Source organism: Palaemon carinicauda, chromosome 5 (assembly GCF_036898095.1).
Source record: "Palaemon carinicauda isolate YSFRI2023 chromosome 5, ASM3689809v2, whole genome shotgun sequence".
Lineage (NCBI taxonomy): Eukaryota > Metazoa > Arthropoda > Malacostraca > Decapoda > Palaemonidae > Palaemon > Palaemon carinicauda.
In genome coordinates this window covers 108296508-108316168 of record NC_090729.1, presented here as the reverse complement: position 1 = coordinate 108316168, position 19661 = coordinate 108296508, and the positions used below count along the sequence as shown (strand labels likewise).

General features: G+C 35.2%; 2 protein-coding genes across 2 annotated transcripts in view; both read left to right on the top strand.

Moving 5' to 3' along the window:
* The window catches only part of LOC137641063 (cilia- and flagella-associated protein 251-like), a 9513-nt gene extending 4720 nt beyond the window's left edge, over positions 1-4793 (top strand). The window contains exon 5 of the mRNA XM_068373510.1: positions 4677-4793. Coding sequence (XP_068229611.1) covers positions 4677-4793 — 117 coding nt within the window. The remainder of the gene's footprint in view (positions 1-4676) is intronic.
* An 887-nt stretch (positions 4794-5680) lies between these two features.
* Positions 5681-6226, top strand: LOC137641062 (variable charge X-linked protein 3B-like). Its single transcript, XM_068373509.1, has one exon. It carries the CDS (start codon positions 5681-5683, stop codon positions 6224-6226), a length of 546 nt encoding a protein of 181 aa, XP_068229610.1.
* The last annotated feature ends 13435 nt before the right edge of the window (positions 6227-19661 follow it).

Sequence of the window (19661 nt, the reverse complement as noted above, 5' to 3'; positions counted from 1 at the left end):
GTTGATAGTAATTGTAAACTTATTACGCTAAAAGACTTACTTTACAAATAACGAGCTACGGGGTATACCATGAAGAGTCTGTAGATGAGAGAGAGAGAGAGAGAGAGAGAGAGAGAGAGAGAGAGAGGAGGCTTCTGTCCTTCAAGATATAGATAGTAACTTCTCTTATAATATGTAAATGAGAAAACTAGTGTTTTGTTATTCATCCAAAAAGAGAGAGAGAGAGAGAGAGAGAGAGAGAGAGAGGAGGCTTCTGTCCTTCAAGATATAGATAGTAACTTCTCTTATAATATGTAAATGAGAAAACTAGTGTTTTGTTATTCATCCAAAGAGAGAGAGAGAGAGAGAGAGAGAGAGAGAGGAGGCTTCTGTCCTTCAAGATATAGATAGTAACTTCTCTTATAATATGTAAATGAGAAAACTAGTGTTGGTATTCATCCCAAAGAGAGAGAGAGAGAGAGAGAGAGAGGAGAGAGAGAGAGAGGAGGCTTGTGTCCTTACAAGATATAGATAGTAACTTCTCTTATAATATGTAAATGAGAAAACTAGTGTTTGGTATTCATCCAAAGAGAGAGAGAGAGAGAGAGAGAGAGAGAGAGAGTTCTGTCCCTTTAAGATATAGATAGTAACTTCTCTTATAATATGTAAATGAGAAAACTAGTGTTTGTTAATCATCCAAAGAGAGAGAGAGAGAGAGAGAGAGAGAGAGAGAGAGAGAGGAGCCTTCTGTCCTTCACGATATAGATAGTAACTTCTCTTATAATATGTAAATGAGAAAACTAGTGTTGGTATTCATCCCAAAGAGAGAGAGAGAGAGAGAGAGAGAGAGAGAGAGAGGGGGGCTTGTGTCCTTCAAGATATAGATAGTAACTTCTCTTATAATATGTAAATGAGAAAACTAGTGTTTGTTATTCATCCAAAGAGAGAGAGAGAGAGAGAGAGAGAGAGAGAGAGAGGAGGCTTGTGTCCTTCAAGATATAGATAGTAACTTCTCTTATAATATGTAAATGAGAAAAACTAGTGTTGGTATTCATCCCAAAGAGAGAGAGAGAGAGAGAGAGAGAGAGAGAGAGAGGAGGCTTGTGTCCTTCAAGATATAGATAGTAACTTCTCTTATAATATGTAAATGAGAAAACTAGTGTTGGTATTCATCCCAAAGAGAGAGAGAGAGAGAGAGAGAGAGAGAGAGAGAGGAGGCCTCTGTCCTTCAAGATATAGATAGTATCTTTTTTTATGATATGTAAATGAGAAAACTAGTGTTTGTTATTCATCAAGCGAGAGTTACAGTCAAAGTCAAAGTCAAAAACCTTTATTCCATTATAAAATGGTTATTCTACTACATAACAATATAAATTATTTACATAAAATTCACAATAATTGGATTGAAAAAATCTATTCTAGGATATATATACATTCAAGTAAAATTCAAAAAATATTGCTTTAGTTTCCTTTTGAAATAAATCAGACATTTTTCATTATTTCCAGAGGTAGTTTGTTCCAGCAAGCTTGGCCCCTTATTGTCATTGAGCGTGAACCCAAATCCGTTTCGATAGCTGTCTACAAATAGATTTTCATTCTGACTGGTTAATGCATTCCTACAATTACCAACTGTAGGAAATGTGTATTATTATCATCATCATTATTATTATTATTATTATTATTATTATTATTATTATTATTATTATTATTATTATTATTATTATTATTATTATCAGTGTACACGACCAGTCAAAAATGAAGGTTAAATATTTAGATAGATAAGCACACAGACATTCAACCCTTCCTACCCCCTCCCCCTTTCCTAACTACAATACGGCAGTTTTGAAGTCCAAATGTAGCCTACATCTCGAGATACATCCTTTCACCAAGGTATGACTATTCTCTCTCTCTCTCTCTCTCTCTCTCTCTCCTCTCTCTCTCTCTCTCTTTCATTCTCCCCATAGGACGCGAAGAGACTGGGCATATGTCTGGCAATGCTGCTCAGCGTGACCGGAAGGACACGCACACACACATATAGCCTATATATATATATATATATATATACGTATATATATATATATATATATATGCATAAATATATTTATATATATGTATTTATGAATAAACAGGTAAAAATTTGCTCTTTATCATATAAAGGATATTGTTGTTGTTGTTGTTGTTGTTGTTGTTGTTGTTGTAAATATCTAACAAACAGATATAATTCATATAAAACAAAATACATAATTAATCATCTAACAGATAAAATGACAATAATCAAAAACTCATCTATCTCTTTCAAACAGGCCCTGGGAGACTAGTTCACTCGGCAATGGGTTACAAAGAGGCCAGAGACGTCACGAGACTAAGTTTGAGTCCTGCACCCCCATCCCGTGACCTAATGTACCATTCACCCCTAGCTAGAGACGCGAACGTACTATGTATGTGCGTGCGTGTGTCTGTAACCATTTGAGCCACGTTGAATAATTTAATACCATTTCTATGTCGTGTTTCAGAGGCATAAGCCATCGACCGAAATGGGCTCTGACCCCGGAAGGGGGTTGGAATAATTTATGAGGTAGATGCGATGTCAATGACCCTTGCTTTATAGAAGGAATAGAAGATGGAATATAAGGAATAGAAGATGAAATAGAAGAATAAATAGAAGAAATATAAGAAGAAATAGAAGTGCTTCTTTACATCGTTTCTGTGATGTTACAAGTTTGTTAGAATCATATTTATTCATATGTTTTAATACAGTTTATTTCTTTGTTTCTTTTCCTCATGGGGCTATGTTTCCCTCTTGGAGGCCTTGGGCTTATAGCATCCTGTTTTTCTAACTAGGGTTATAGACTAAGCTAATGATAATGATAATAATAATAATAACAATAATAATAATAATAATAATAATAACACTAACAATTATAAAAACAATAACAATAATAATAATAATAATAATAATAATAATAATAATAATAATAATAATACTGATGATGATGATAATAATAGTAATAATAATAATACTAATAATAATAATAGTTACTATTATCAGTATAACTTATAATAATAATATGTCCACGGTATTGCCAGATGTTTAATTACTACGTCTTTCGCCATCTCTCGGGAAGGGGGGAGAGGGAGTAGTTATACCCTTGCGAGAGGGAATGTAGTTAGGAAAGGGGGAGGGGGGAAGGCTGGAATCTCTGTGTGTATATTTATTCAAACATTAAGTCACTATTTCTGAGGGTTGAGGTTCACTGATATATATATATATATATATATATATTTATATATACGTATATAATATATATATATGTGTGTATTTATATATACATATATATATATATATATATATATTTATATATATATATGTATATTATATATATATATATATATTTATATATGCATATATATATATGTGTATATATAAATATATATATATATATATATATATATAATTATATATATATATATATATATATAAATTTACATATAATTATATATAGAAATATATTTATATATATAGATACACACACACACACATATATATATATATATATGTATGTATATATATAATATATATATATATATATATATATAAAGTCTTAAGCCATGTAGGCCTGGGTCTTCCAACTCTCCTAATCCCTTGTGACGGATAATCAGTAAAAAAGGTACATGACAGATAATAGATAAGAAAAAAGTATATGCCAGCAAAATAAATAAATAAGGAAAAATATATAAATGATACGAAAAGGTTTGATCTCAAATTGGTACATTAGAAAGTATCAAAAGAAGAACTATATTTCAAAAAGAGTAAGTTATAGAAATTTCTGTTATTTGAGCTGTGTCGATAAATGATAAGAATTGTTTAAAAAAACTTTTTGAAGAAGCGAGTTTTTTAAACGTGTTTTTTTTTAGCAGATGTTTGTGAGATTCGCTTCTTTTTTTTTTTTATTCAAGTTTATTTCATTTGATTTGTATGTTTATTTATAAAGTTACTTTTCATAATGGTAGCAATAATGATAATGATATTGATAATAATAATAATAATAATAATAATAATAATAATAAAAATAGAAAAAATTATGATGATAATGATAATAATGATAATAGTAATAATAAAAATAGAAATAATACTAATAATAATAACAATAATAATAATGATGGTAATAATAATAAAGATAGAAAAATATGATAATAATAATAATAATAATAATAATAATAATAATAATAATAATATTAATAATAATGAATTATTTACAAATCTCTTGAAGATCGTCAGACACACACACGCACACACACACACACACACACATACACACACATTTTACGAAAGAATCTTTGGCTTTGAAGACAATTTTCCCGGAATCTTGAAAACATGTTCCAACTTGTCTCCAGATACGAGAGCGAATTCTGAATGTCTTCAGAGATTTTCTATTTTTTGAAAATAAAGCTAATTCGGGTTTTTTGATCTGCATGAGTTTAATATGGCTATATTAAAAAGCATTTTTCGTGAGCGTGTTGGGTGTGTGTGACCGGGAGCCCTTTTTGGAGGAGGACTCCACCTGAAAAAACGCAGCAGTTTCGGCGATACAAGCGCGGAAAGCTGCCTGCGAAATTCCTATTAAAGAACTCGGGGGACAGCTGAGGACTTTGCAAGAGTCCTTCATCTACAGATGGTTTTTCGCGGTTCCTCCCAGAGGCGCCGCGCTTCCCACAAGACTGTGGTATCGCACCTGCCTCGCAGGATTCAATCCTCGGAAGGGTGGCTGCGAAGCTGTCCTATTATCGGTGGCGTTTTGAGAGCCCGCCGATGAAGTCGAACGGTGTGAACTCGGACTGATGGAAATGAAGAAGGAAGCTGAGAGATTCAACGAACAGCTGAATTCGAATTGGTTCCTTCGAAAGCTTCTACCTGAATTCAGCTTGGAGGACGGGAAGAAGAGGTCATTTCTATCGCCACTTCAAACCAATCACTTTACTTCGGAGCAGCTCTTGCAGGTTTCCGTCATGGCTGGCGGGATCTTTTGGGCTGTGACCAGGAAGTCTGAGGAAGAAAACAAACAGGACGACGAAGAGGAAATTCTAAAACGTGGAACGAGAGGGAAGATGAAGTCTGCAGTGATGAAACCGAAGAGGAAAGCTCATTCGAAAGTGAAGTTTTCGGATGAATCTTCGGTGGAGGTTGCTGCAGATGAGGACATTTCTCCTCAAGATGAGATTCCACAGACGGCGGAAGAGAAGGAAACTGACCAAGTCTGCAGTGATGAAACCAAAGAGGAAAGCTCATTCGAAAGTGAAGTTTCGGATGAATCTTCGGTGGAGGTTGCTGCAGATGAGGACATTTCTCCTCAAGATGAGATTCCACAGACGGCGGAAGAGAAGGAAACTGACCAAGTCTGCAGTGATGAAACCAAAGAGGAAAGCTCATTCGAAAGTGAAGTTTCGGATGAATCTTCGGTGGAGGTTGCTGCAGATGAAGACATTTCTCTTCAAGATGAGATTCCACAGACGGCGGAAGAGAAGGAAACTGACCAAGTCCTGCAGTGATGAAACCAAAGAGGAAAGCTCATTCGAAAGTGAAGTTTCGGATGAATCTTCGGTGGAGGTTGCTGCAGATGAGGACATTTCTCCTCAAGATGAAATTCCACAGACGGAGGAAGAGAAGAAAACTGATGAACTTAACAAAAGTGAAGAAATTGTTATGGAAAATTCTACTGAAAAAGAGCCAGTGCTGGAGAGCGAAAACGAAGAATTCTTCAATAACGAAACTGAAGAAGAGGTCGGAATCTCACAGGAAGAAGAAGCTTCTGTACGACATGAGGATTTTTCTTCTAAAGTTGAACAAATTGCAGAGTTAGGAGAAGAGGAGAACACTATGGAAGTTGAGGATATCTCTGAAGAAATTGTCATTGAAAACTCTTCTGAGAAAGAGCCAGTGAAGATGGCTGAAGCAGAAGAGAGTTACAATGAGGAACCTTCAGTCAAAGAGGAGAGATCAGATCCAGAGGAGAATCTAGAGGAATCCAGTGGAGAAAATAGGGAAATAAACATCCCTGATGGATACAAAGCATCCAACAGCGAGGACAAAAGTGTCTTGGAATGTGAATACGGATTTGTTAATGGAGATGCAAAAGAAAAAGAAGATCAAGAGGATGAATATTACGAAGAAGAGTACTACGAAGAATATGATGAAGATTACTTCTATGAGGAATCTCTCTTAAGAGGTTCTGGAGTACACTGGGATTAAGGATCTACAGTACGTGGCTAAGATCTGAAATCCTAAGGCAAACAGAGCCTTGAAGGACCACCAGGGGAGATAGGATTCCCCCTGAATAGACCCTTGGACATTAGTGCCCCAAAGGCACATGGATCAGTGATGCTCTGCCTTACAGCCCTGGAAGGACGCCTGGCCTAACTGCTCAGCTTGAAGGCCACTTGGGACAAACCCAGAGGACTGGCCCTGCAGAGGGAAGAAACTTTGCTTTTTCTAGTATGCTCTGTACCTTGATGGGGTGTACAGGACCTTTGTCAAGTGTACAATGGTCGGATATCTGGATCTATTCTTTCGGATACCAACCTTCGGGTGGTTCTGGGGGGAATAATCTAGAAGACCGGCTCTGCAGAGGGAACTAGCTCTGTTTCTTCTAGTATGCAGCGGACTTGTCCTCATGGGTTGGTCCAAGGCCCTTCAGCTGGGGAGGGAAGAGAGACGTCTTCTCCAGGGAGGTTTGACTGCGGAGGTCAGCATCCAGTGTCTCCAATTGGAGAGAGAAAAAAAAAAGAAAAAAACAAACTTAAAATCCAAAAAAATACAAAAAAATACAAAAAAAAATAAAAAAAAATAGAAAAAAAAATACAAAAAAAAAAAATACAAAAAAAAAAAAAAAAATAAAGAAATCCAAAAAAAAAGAGGTTGGGGAGGGGAGGGTCGTGGGAACCAAGCCTGGAAACGGGGCTGAACCCGCCTGATGAGCCCTTTGGTAAGGGCGAAACCCTTCTAGTAGTAGTAGTAGTAGTATTTAAATATAAATATATATATATATAATATATATATATAATTATATGTATATATATATATATATATTACATATATATATAATATATAATATACATATATATATATACTATATATATATATAAATATGTATATATATACATCACTAACACTCGTCATTTTAATCAATGTAAATATCGACCAAAATGGCATTTAATACCGAATTCTACCTTGAGACTATACAGTATATCCACTGGAATTCATTTGAGGTTATAGCTTCTGGCTGAGCAGAGATTCGAACTCCTGCCACTCAGCCGAAAACTATGCCTGCGAGGACTCAACCAACTGAGCTATCAAGAGAGATTTGATAGTTCAGTTGGTAAATTCCTCGCAGGCAATGGTTTCAGCTGAGTGGCATGAGTTCGAATCTCTGCTCAGCCAGAAGCTATAACCTCAAATGAATTCCAGTGGATATACTGTATAGTCTCAAGGTAGAATTCGGTATTAAATGCCATTGTGGTTGATATTCACACACACACACACACACACACACACATATTAAATATATATATATATATATAGATATATTCATATAAACTCCTATATACCGCTTAATATCTAGATTCTTTCTCTACCTTGGGAATCAGAGACCCAGTGGGGAATCAACTTTACGATAATAACTTCTGGTCGGCCAGGGAATCGAGCCTGGGCCCAAGAGACTGAGGTTGCAATCACACTGGAACATCAGTTTCTTGGGTCTATGTTCGATTCCCTGGCCGACCAGAAGCTATAATCGCCAAGTTGATTCCTCACTGGGTCTCTGATCCCGAGGTAGAGAGAGAATCCAAAATATTAAGTGGTGAATATGGCTTATATGAATTATATATGAAAAAAACACATTTGATTTCCATTATTATCATATATATATATATATATATATATACATGCATATATAATATATATATATAATAATATATGCATGGTATATATAATATATATATATATACATGTGTGTATATATATACATATATATCTTATATATATAATGATAATAATATATATATTATATATATATAATATATATATATATATATTATATTGTATGTATATATACAATATATATATATATATATATATACAATATATATATATATATATATGATAAATTTTGCACATTTAGACGTGTTTTTCATATTCAAATAAGCCATATATTTTTTATACATTAATGTCTGGATTCTCTTAACGATCTTGGGATCAGAGCCCCAGGCGGAAATCACACAAAGACAAGAGCTTGTGACCGGCCGGGAGTCGAACCCTGGTCCGGCAAACTTGTATAGACAGTGACTTAACTACTTGGCCACTGTCTCTACAAGTTTGCTGGGACCAGGGTTCGACTCCCGGCCGCTCACAAGCTCTTGTCTTTGTGTGATTTCACCTGGAGCTCTGATCCCCTGGTCGTTAAGAGAATCCAGACATTAATACATAAAAAATATATGGCTTATTTGAATATATTATATATATATATATATATATATTCAGAGTCACTCTGAAACTAATTAAGAAAATGAATAAATGAAAACTTTATGATTCATTGAATTGGAAGCTTAAGATTTTTATTCGTTAACACCTGATTAATTTCGGTGTTTCTAAATATTTTTCTTTCTTAAATTCTTCAACATCAATGTAGTTCTGTTGAAGAGTCAATTAAAGAAGTCATTTTAATTATGTGTCGACATCTAATAAATTTCATACATTAAAACTCTCCTAATGGCGCACTGCAAACAGGACTATTAATTATTAATATTATCATTATTATTATTATTATTATTAATATTATTATTATTATTATTATTATTATTATTACAAAGTTGCAGCAAATGATTTTATATTGAACAGGCCGACATAAGTCTCGTTTTATAGTTTATTTATGAAAGATATGTTCTAGTGGTGTTACTGTTCTTAAGATATTTCATTTTAATTATTCATTAACTTTTCTTCACATGGCTATTTTTCCCCCTGTTGGAACCCTTGGGCTTGGAGCATCCTGCTTTTGCAAGTAGGGTTGTAGTTTAGTTATGATAATAATAATAATAATAATAATAATAATAATAATAATAATAATAATAAAAACAAGAGGGGCACTCAGTAGAGCGCAGACCTCCGCCGCAGCAACTTATTTCTAGACCTTTTGCTTGACCGTGACCTTGACCTTCGACCTTGTCATCCCGAAATTTAATCGTTTCCAGTTTTTTACATAGCATTCAATCCCTACAAGTTTCATTACTCTACGATTAAAATTGTGGCCAAGAAGCTGTTCACAAACGCACACACACACAAACATGGGGTAATACATAACCTCCTTCCACCTTCGTTAGTGGAAGTAATAATAATAATAATAATAATAATAATAATAATAATAATAATAATAATAATAATAAATTCTAAATTTATAAATATCTAAATTTCGAAATATATATTTTTCATAGAAATTGTAATAAAAAGTAAAATTTTGAAATATATATCGTGATAAATATCTAAATTTTGATATATATAATGTTATAAAAAGTTAAATTTTGGAATATATATTGTGAAAACTAGTTTTTGAATTATATATTGTGATAAACAGTTAAACTTTGAAATATTTATTGTGAAAAATATTTTTTGGTATTTATATTGTAATGAATAGTAAACTTTTGAAATATAAGCTGTGATAAAAAAGTTAAATTTTGGTTTTTAAATTTTGGTTTATGGATTGAAATGAAACTTGAAAAAAAAAAAAACCCATCAGATCATGATAATCAGAGAAATAATCTATTGATAATAATAATAATTATGATAATACATTTCCAAATAATCAGATATAATTCACACAACCGCTTATAAAAACCACAGACTAAAAACGTCAAAATTTTACCTATATAATAAAACATGAAAATTAACTCGTACAACCCTTAAAAAATCGTCTGTCGTGACATATTAATAAAAAAGAATTGTTACAATATCAAAATGATATTGCAACAATTTCCTGGAACAGGAGTATTGATTATTATTATATTATTTTTATTATTATTATCATCATCATCATCGTCATCATCATCATTATTATTATTATTATTATTATTATTATTATTATTATTATTATAGCCAAAGGAGTCACCCAAGGCCCCTAAACGCATACAAACATTCAACATTTTTCAAAATCACTTTATTGACACACATTCTCAAAACTGATATGAGAGGCCAGTGGTGAGAGAGGGCGGACTGGACGACGGCAAGACTAAATATAGAATATATTACATTCGTGACTGCGCTAAGATTATAATTTTTAAACTAAGCGTTGGACGGAATTCTTATTTATATTATGATTCAATTATAGTGTTATTTTATCCAAACTTGGATCTTGATTTGATCTGTTGAACGTGGGCCGGGGAGACCCTTCCTCGCACACCCCACTACAGAAATAAGATTTTAAAAGATGAACACCAAAAGTGACATGTGCAAGTTTTAAGGTTTAAAGGCCACACACGAATGGCATGAGGAAAGGGGCAGTGACATTGCCCTATCGAGCAGGACAATGCCATGGAGACTGACTTTATATTTCATATGATCAGCACCCAAGCCCCCTCTCCATCCAAGATAGGACCAAGGAAGGCCAGGCAATGGCTCCTGATGGCTCAGAAGATAGAACTATAGGCTCCCTCAAACCACCCCTTATCTTCATCCTTAGCTCACAAGGATGGTGAGGTTGAAGCGATCAAAGGAACTAACGAGTTTGAGCGGGACTCAAACCACAGCCTGGCATTCGCCAGTCAGGGACGTTACCACACGGCCATCACAACCCTAGATAGTAATAGGGTTAAGAGTAATTGTAAACTTATTACGCTAAAAGAATTTCTTTGTAAATAACGAGCTTCGGGTATACCATAAAGTCTGTAGATAAGAGAGAGAGAGAGAGAGAGAGAGAGAGAGAGAGAGAGAGAGAGATTAACCCTCTACTCCCATGTGATAAAGTCATAGACAACACCAACGAACCTGGAGTTCATCCCCCGTAGATTGATTGTGTTACACACAGGAAAACATATATAGACATACAAATGCCAGCTTCTGATATGGAATATACCATCAATGTAAAATGACAAGTTACATATTAAAAGAATAAACAATTTGATTTTTGAAGGGGAACTTAGAGATTATATGAATGTCATGAATACCCTTATGTAGCCCAGGCCTTAATAAGGAAAAATATTTTTATTATTATTATTATTATTATTATTATTATTATTATTATTTGCTAAGGTACAATCATAGCTGGAAAAGCAGGATGCTATAAGCCCAGGGGCTCCAACAGGGAAAGTAGCCCAGTGAGGAAAGGAAACATGAAAAATTAGAATATCTTAAGAACAGTAACAACATTAATGTAAATATTTCCTGTATAAAATGTAAAAACATTATCAAAAAATGAGGAAAAGAAATAAGATAGAATAGTGTGCCCAATTGTACGCTCAAGCAAGAGAACTCTAAGCCAAGACAGTGGAAGACCAGGGTACAGAAGCTATAGCACTACCCAAGACTAGAGAACAATGGTTTGATTTTGGAGTGTCCTTCTCCTAGAGGAGCTGCTTACCAAAGCTAAAGAGTCTCTTCTACCCTTACCAAGATGAAAGTAACCACTGAACAATTACAGTGCATTAGTTAACCCTTTGTGAGAAGAAGAATTGTTTGGTAATCTCAGTGTTGTCAGGCGTATGAGGACAGAAGAGAATCTGTAAAGAACATACAGACTATTCGGTGTATGTGTAGGTGAATGAAAAATGAACCGTAACCAGAGAGAAGGGTCCAATATAATACTCTCTGGCCAGCCAAAGGACCCAATAACATTCTAACGGTGTGTGTGTTTGTGTGTGTGTGTGTGTGTGTGCGTGCACGCGCGTGCGACCTTGCCTCAACCCCTTTTAGAAATTTGGGTTATCATCTTAAAGTTGGTTTCACATTTTTCATTTTTCATCATCCTCCTCTGGCCTTTGGTTTAGGTCTCGCAGTTTTCCTTTTCTTTTTGTTATTGTTATTATTATTATTATTATTAAAAAATTAATCTATAACCCTAAGTGGAAAAGCAAGATGCTATAAGCCCAGTGGCTCCAAGAGGGAAAATAGCCTAGTGAGGAAAGGAAACAAGGAAATGAAAAAATACTTTGAGCGTACTAGTATTGGATGCGGTTTTCCCGCATAATCCCCGACTACCACCTTACAATCCCTAACTTCTCTTAGATTACACGTCCTACCCACAACTTAAGCTATCTGCGAGCCCCTTCCTCCTCTTTATACGTTACCCAGTCTTCATCTTTCTTCCTGAATTAAGTATCCGAAACAGCAACGTCCATTCTTTTAGCAAATTCTACTACCATCTATCACGCAGCATTTCTTTCTCTTGGGCCACCTATCCCCCATTACTTCTTCATCACCTACATTTGCTGTACCTATATGACCAATTAAGTCTGCCTTGATCATCGCTCTTTCTTTTGGGATACAATGCATCAGTTCATCTCACTCTCCCAAGAACTTTTCCTTCATTGCATTCCCTGGCTATAGGGGATAATTCATCACTGGTCTGTATTTTGGGAAACTATTCAGTGCCGTGTACGAATGGACAGTATATTTACAGCAATTGTATATATATATATATATATATATATATGTAGATATATCTATATATATGCATGTATATACATTTATACACATACAGTATGTAAGTATGTATATTTACATGCATTTATGTATATATATATATATATATACAGTATATATATATATATATATATATACTGTATATATATATATATATATATATTATATTATATATTATATATGTGTGTATATGTATCTGTATTTAGAGAGAGAGAGAGAGAGAGAGAGAGAGAGAGAGAGAGCAGGATAGTGAAAGTCCTGGTATTGTAAAGTTTGTCATTGATTCAGTTCATATTTATTTCATTTTAACGTCACGATAGTGGACAATGGCAATACCAGCATATTAAACAGTGTCTATTGTAACAGTTAAAGTGAACCGTAGTTTCATAAGGGGAAGATAATACCTAAACCAATTAACAAATCATTCTTATCTCCATATCGGTAAGATTATCCCAAATATATTGGACCCCAATTAATTCTGAATTCAAGATGCGCACGTATCTCATCTGTATTCATTGGAATACCGAGTTAAGACGTGAATGGGAGCAAGTAACTGAGGACGGGATTTAGTGACAAATTCAGGTAGTCAAACAAGAATAATGGCTATGATTTACTCCTCTCCATGCGAGCTTCATATGTTGTTTATTTTCATTTCTATACCCTGTGACGGGCCGAGAGGAGGTTGTGACTCAAAGGCAGGATGAAAGCAAATGAGTAACTTTATTACAGAACACTCGCTTTTGTATACAAAGACTCCAGGCTAAAAGGGCATTCAAAACATAACAGGCAATTTCATGTTCAAACCAACACCGCACCCGGTTAACAGTTAACGGTGTGAACAACAGACATGTTATTTCAGGTTCTTATTAGTGCAAGGGGGAGAGCGAAGATACAAGCATAATATATACACAAAAGGAAATGTCGTTACTATGTACGATCGTGTGACACACGGTTGGTACAACCCAAATGCTTAAACTGGTTTCGGGCTGGGTTTTCTTATGTATTCCTCATTTTGTTTTACGCTCGTATTTTCATTCAGTATATTGTTTTTACAAGAGGAAAATATTGAGAGGCAATGTAAGTAGGATTAAGGTAATGAAGATTAATGGAAGTGAAATCAAGCAATGAAGGAACGAAAACGCTGTTAGGGATTTGATATAACGCATAATGTTAACCAATAGGTTAAACAAAAATAAATATTTGTTTATTTACTTTTGAGAAACTAAACCAATCTGTTACTTCTTTGACTGTACGAGAAATGGCATATTCTGAGTCACAAGTTTTTTGGTAATTAATCTGTTCTGAGGAAATGTTTTAATTCTTTCATTCTACTTTGTTTTGAATAATGTATTTTCCGGATTTGAGTAGCCGATTCTTATCGTAATTTGTGAGTACAAAATCTTGCTGTCTGTTAAATTCTCAATAGTTCATCTGGATGTTAATTGCTTAAACCATCGTTCATTTAGTTATTTGTACATAATTTTACATATTTTTAACCAGTCTACCCAGGCGGTACCACCAAGTATGTAGTAACTGGTAGAGTTAATTCTTATAGTTTTACCTCCTCTATGTTATGGGTCAATACTACACCATATTCTATAAGTTTTATTGTAGGTGTGAGCAGGTTGCTTAATTGATATTTCTAATTTAACCGTTGAATCGGTGCAATTTAAGAACTTCTTATTTCGTACTTTATACGAGATTTGTGCATTTAACGTTGTTATTGATCTTAACCCTTTGAGCATCATTGGAAGTATTTTACGTTAGGATATTTATACTTTCTTCATTGTCATTAGATGTATGTATGTCTAGTTTCATATATATATATATATATATATATATTTATATATATATATATATATATATATATTCATATATATGTGTATATATACATCTATATATATATATATATATATATATAAATATATATATATATATATATATATGTATATGTATATATATATATATATATATATAAATCATAACAATTCTAATGAACGATATGGGTCTGAGCATGTGTTAGGATGGTTATAGAGATCAGCAAGGGGGGGGGGGGGGAGGGGGGAGTCAGCAGCATGAGACAAGGGAGAGGCTGGACCTCTAGAGGTCGCACTCTGTCAACGAGTGTCAATGGCAGTGCTAGTGTTTTATCTATTATCTCTTGTGTATTTACTCCTCTTTTCGATGAAACTTTCTTTGTTCATTCTTGAATAGTTCTGCTATTATTTTTGTATAAAATCTAAAAGCCAAAGAGTGTTTCTGCTGCTTAATCAAGGAGGACAAAAATATAACAGCCTCTGACTAGGCAAAGATTCGAACGTATGCCTCTTAGCCGGAACTATGCCTGCAGGGACTCTAACCACCATGATATCAAGAGAGATATAAGTTTATTATAAGTCCGCCGTACATATTCTTGTCTATTTCATAAATGGTTGGTTAAAGTCCCTGCAGGCATGGTCTCGGCTAAGAGGCATAGGTTCCAATTTTTGCCCAACCATATGCTGTTATCATAAATGAATTTCCAGTGGATATGCATTCCCAAAGGTAGAATTTGATATTAATTGCCATTGGTGTTGATATTTACATTGATTAAAATCGCGAGTGTTTTATATATATATATATATATATATATATAAGTATATATATACATATATATATATATATATATATATATTCTAAGCTTTTGTTTCCTTTAGATAAGATAAAATGTAATATTTTAGCCATAAATTGAAAAATTAGAAATATGTTTATTTTGTCCTACTAAATGAGGTAGAATTCTTTTAATATCCGACTTTTCCATAATGAAACAAGTTACCATTTATCATTAGACAAAATTAGATTTGTGTAAAGAAAACGTACACAAAATATTTTTCTTATTTCACCAATCCACCTAAAATTCATCAAAGATATTAATGCTATCATCCCACCATTAAAAAAATTATTATAGATTGCATTTTGTATTTCATCATTATCATTTCCTCCTACGCCTATTGACGCAAAGTGCCTGTTAGATTTCGCCAGTCGTCTCTATCTTGAGCTTTTAAATCAATACTCCTCCATTCATCATCTACTTCACGCTTCATAGTCCTCAGCCATGTAGGCCTGGGTCTTCTAACTCTTCTCGTGGCTTATGGAGCCTAGTTGAACGTTTTGTATATAGTATGAAATATATACCAAAAGCCATCAATTCCATTAACCGAAACTGTATTCAAGCTTTCGAAATTCTCTAAAGTCATTAAGGACCTCTGGATATTTGTTTCAGATTTTAGATGGTTCCATTACGAAAGCGAACACAGACAACAGTTTGATTTCCATATTTCATTATTATTATTATTATTATTATTATTATTATTATTATTATTATTATTATTACTGGTTTATTTACAGGAAATTTATTGGTTACTGAAAAGTTGCTTGTTAGATTTGGTGTTTGTCAGTTGCATATTGAGTGAGATCTGCAAGAGAAACTCTTTCTTCAAACAATCTCTCTCTCTCTCTCTCTCTCTCTCTCTCTCTCTCTCTCTCTCTCTCTCTCTCTCTCTCTCTCTCTATATATATATATATATATATATATATATATATATATATATATATATATATATATATACATACTTAGATATATACACATATAAATATGCTTCTTCTTCTTCCCAGCTTGTTCCCATTTTTATATGGGGTCGCCGTTGCGGATGAGCCGTTTCCATCTTTTTCTATTCTGCGCTTCTCCCTCATCAATCCCCTTCTCCTGTAAATCTCCTCTGACACAGTCCCTCCATCTCTTTCTTGGTCTCCCTCTTCTTCTTCTTCCTTGAACCTCCATCTCCATAGTATGTCTCCCAACGTGGTCCTCATCTCTCCTCATCAAGTGTCCATACCATCTCAGCCTCCCTTCCTGCACTTTCTTTGATATTTCCACCACCTTTGTCGACCCCCTTATGTAGTCATTTCTTATCCGATCCTCTCTTGTCACCCCAGACATCCACCTAAGCATTCTCATTTCTGCCACATCCATCTTCTTCTCCTCTGTCTTCCTCATGCTTGCTGTTTCTGTTCCATACAGCATTGCTGTTCTTACCACTGTCTTATGAAATTTTCCTTTCAATCTCAGTGGTATTCTTTTGTCGCAAAGAACTCCTGAGGCTGCTCTCCAGTTGTTCCAGCCTGCCTGTACCCGATGTTTAACTTCATCTTCCATACCTCCTCCAACATTAACAAATGATCCCAAATACTTAAACTTATCAACTCTCTTTATCTGTTCTCCCCTAAGCTGAATACTTTCTCTATCATCCCCCTCACTGGTGGTACACATATATTCCGTCTTAGATCTACTTATTCTCATTCCTCTGTCCTCCAGTACTTGCCTCCATCTTTCCAATTTCATTTCCAGATCTTCCCTGCTCTCTGCGCACAGAACAATATCATCTGCATACAATATGTTCCATGGTACTGCCTCCCTTACCTCTTCTATTAAAACGTCCATCACTATGTTAAAGATAAATGGGCTCAGAGCCGACCCTTGGTGTAATCCTACTCTCACCTCAAAACCCTCTGTCTCCCCAGCACTGCTCCTCACTCTAGTAAATACATTACGGTACATCTCTTGTATCAGTCGAACGTACTTTTCTGGCACCCTCCTCTCCCTCAGACTCCTCCACACCTCTTGTCTTGGGACTCGGTCATAAGCCTTTTCAAGGTCAATGAATACCACATGCAGGTCTCTTTGCTTTTCCCGGAATTTCTCCATTAGTTGCCTCAGACAAAATACACCATCTGTTGTTCCCCTACCCTTCATGAATCCCATCTGCTCTTTACCTATTTCTACTTCTTCTCTTAGTCTGGCATCTATCATCCTTTCCAGTATCTTCAAAGTGTGGGACATCAATTTAATACCTCTGTAATTCCCACACTCTTGGACATCTCCTTTCCCTTTGAAGATTGGGATCAATATACTCCCTCGCCACTCATTTGGTATCTTTTCCTGCTCAAAAATCTTTATCATGAGGTCATACAGTATATCTACTCCTTCATCTCCTAATGCTTTCCATGCCTCCACAGGAATCTTGTCTGGCCCAGTTGCCTTCCCATTCTTCATCTTCCTCAATGCATTTATTACCTCTTGCCTAGAGAAACTTATTACCATGCCAAAGTTTGCCTGTCCATCCTCTCTTAGTAATCTATCATTTTCTTCATTTAACAGCTGTTCAAAATATTCTTTCCATCTCTTTACAATGTCTTCCTCCTTTCTAAGTACTACACCATCTTGATCTTTAATTTGTTTGATGTGTGTAATATCTTTGGTGCTCTTATTTCTAGTCTTTGATAGCTTGATCATCTTGTTTAATCCTTCCTTTGTCCCCAGCTCATTATACACATCATCATATCCCTTAGCTTTAGCTTGGGCTACTACCTTCTTCACCACCTTGTTTTTCTCTCTGAGCCTCTCTCTGTCATCCCCTGACTGTGACTCTTCCCATCTCTTCTTTGCCTCCTTCTTATCTTTTACAACTTTCTCAATTTCTTCACTCCACCACCAACTCTCCTTTTCTTCCCATATGATACCAGATGTCTCTCCTAGCAACTCCTTTCCATGCCTTCTCATTACTGCTGCATTTCGTGTCCACCATTCTTGAACATCTTCAATTCCTATATCAATATCCTCCAAAACCCTTCTCTTAAACTCTCTCATTTTATCTCCTTCCCTCACTAGTTTGTACCACTTAATTTTCCTTATCCCTTTAGCTTTAGTTTTTCTTTCCCTTTTTAGGCCTAAGTCCATACATAGCAGTCTGTGTTGGGGGGCTACATGGTCACCTGGGATAACCTTGCAGTTCTTGACCTCCACTAGCTTTATCCTTTTATACAGGAAGTAGTCTATCTGGGAGCATCTTCCCCCACTCCTATAAGTTATTAGGTGTTCCCTTTTCTTCTTAAAGAATGTGTTTACTATTGCCATGTCAAATGACACAGCAAAATCCACTACACTCTCTCCTTCTGGGTTTCTCTCCCCAATTCCATGGCCCCCATGCACCCGACCAATTGCCTCATTCTCACTTCCCACGTGGCCATTCAAATCTGCCCCCACTATGACCCTCTCCTGTTCTTCCAGTTCTTGCATTACTCCATCCATGTCTCTCCAGAAATTTCCCTTCTCCTCTTCTGTGCAACCAACTTGAGGTGCATATGCACTTATAATATTCAGAATCTCTCCTCCACAACACATCTTCAATCTGATGATACGGTCATTCTTTCTATGCACCTCTATCACCGCATTCTTCAGCTCACCAGACAGTACTATGCCAACTCCATTCCTACCTTGTTTATTTGCTCCGCTATAATATAGCTTATATCCATCACCCAACTCTTTAGCTTTATTTCCCTTCCATCGTGTTTCCTGCACACACATAGCATCTACTCTCTTTTCCCTCATCAAGTCTGCCACTTCTCTACCTCTCCCAGTCATGGACCCAACATTAAGCTGACATATTCTGAGTCCAAAGTGAGCTCGCTTCTTTAGCTGCACCCGCTCCTGATGCAGTAGCCCTCGCCTTATCACAGAGTTAGGGCGATGTCTCTGTGCGTCGTTTACGGAGTACGCCCTAGCATTACCTCTTTCCCTATTTTGGCTCATTCCATTTAAGGTTTTGGCACAGGTTTTTACGGTCGGATGCCCTTCCTGACACCAACCCTCCCTATTTATCCGGGCTTGGGACCGGCACACATACACAAATAAAACCGTATGTTTATATATGTATATATGTATGTATGCATGTATGTATGTATGTATGTATCTGATGCATAAAACCTTCAATCAAAATGAGAGGAATCACTTCAAATTCTCATAAAGCAATTCAACCCGTTTGAAAATTGCGAATTTTTTACTTGATAAGATAATGAAAAGGTTTATGATCTGGTGATTGGGCTTAATCAATCAGATTTTTGTTTCTATCTAATGTTGCATGTAATCATTATACTCTCGTTGCCGTCCGAAATTTTTTTTTTTTTT

Bases quoted from the DNA above. Each gene is read 5' to 3' on its own strand.
- LOC137641062 (XM_068373509.1), top strand. From the start codon at position 5,681: ATGGAAAATTCTACTGAAAAAGAGCCAGTGCTGGAGAGCGAAAACGAA.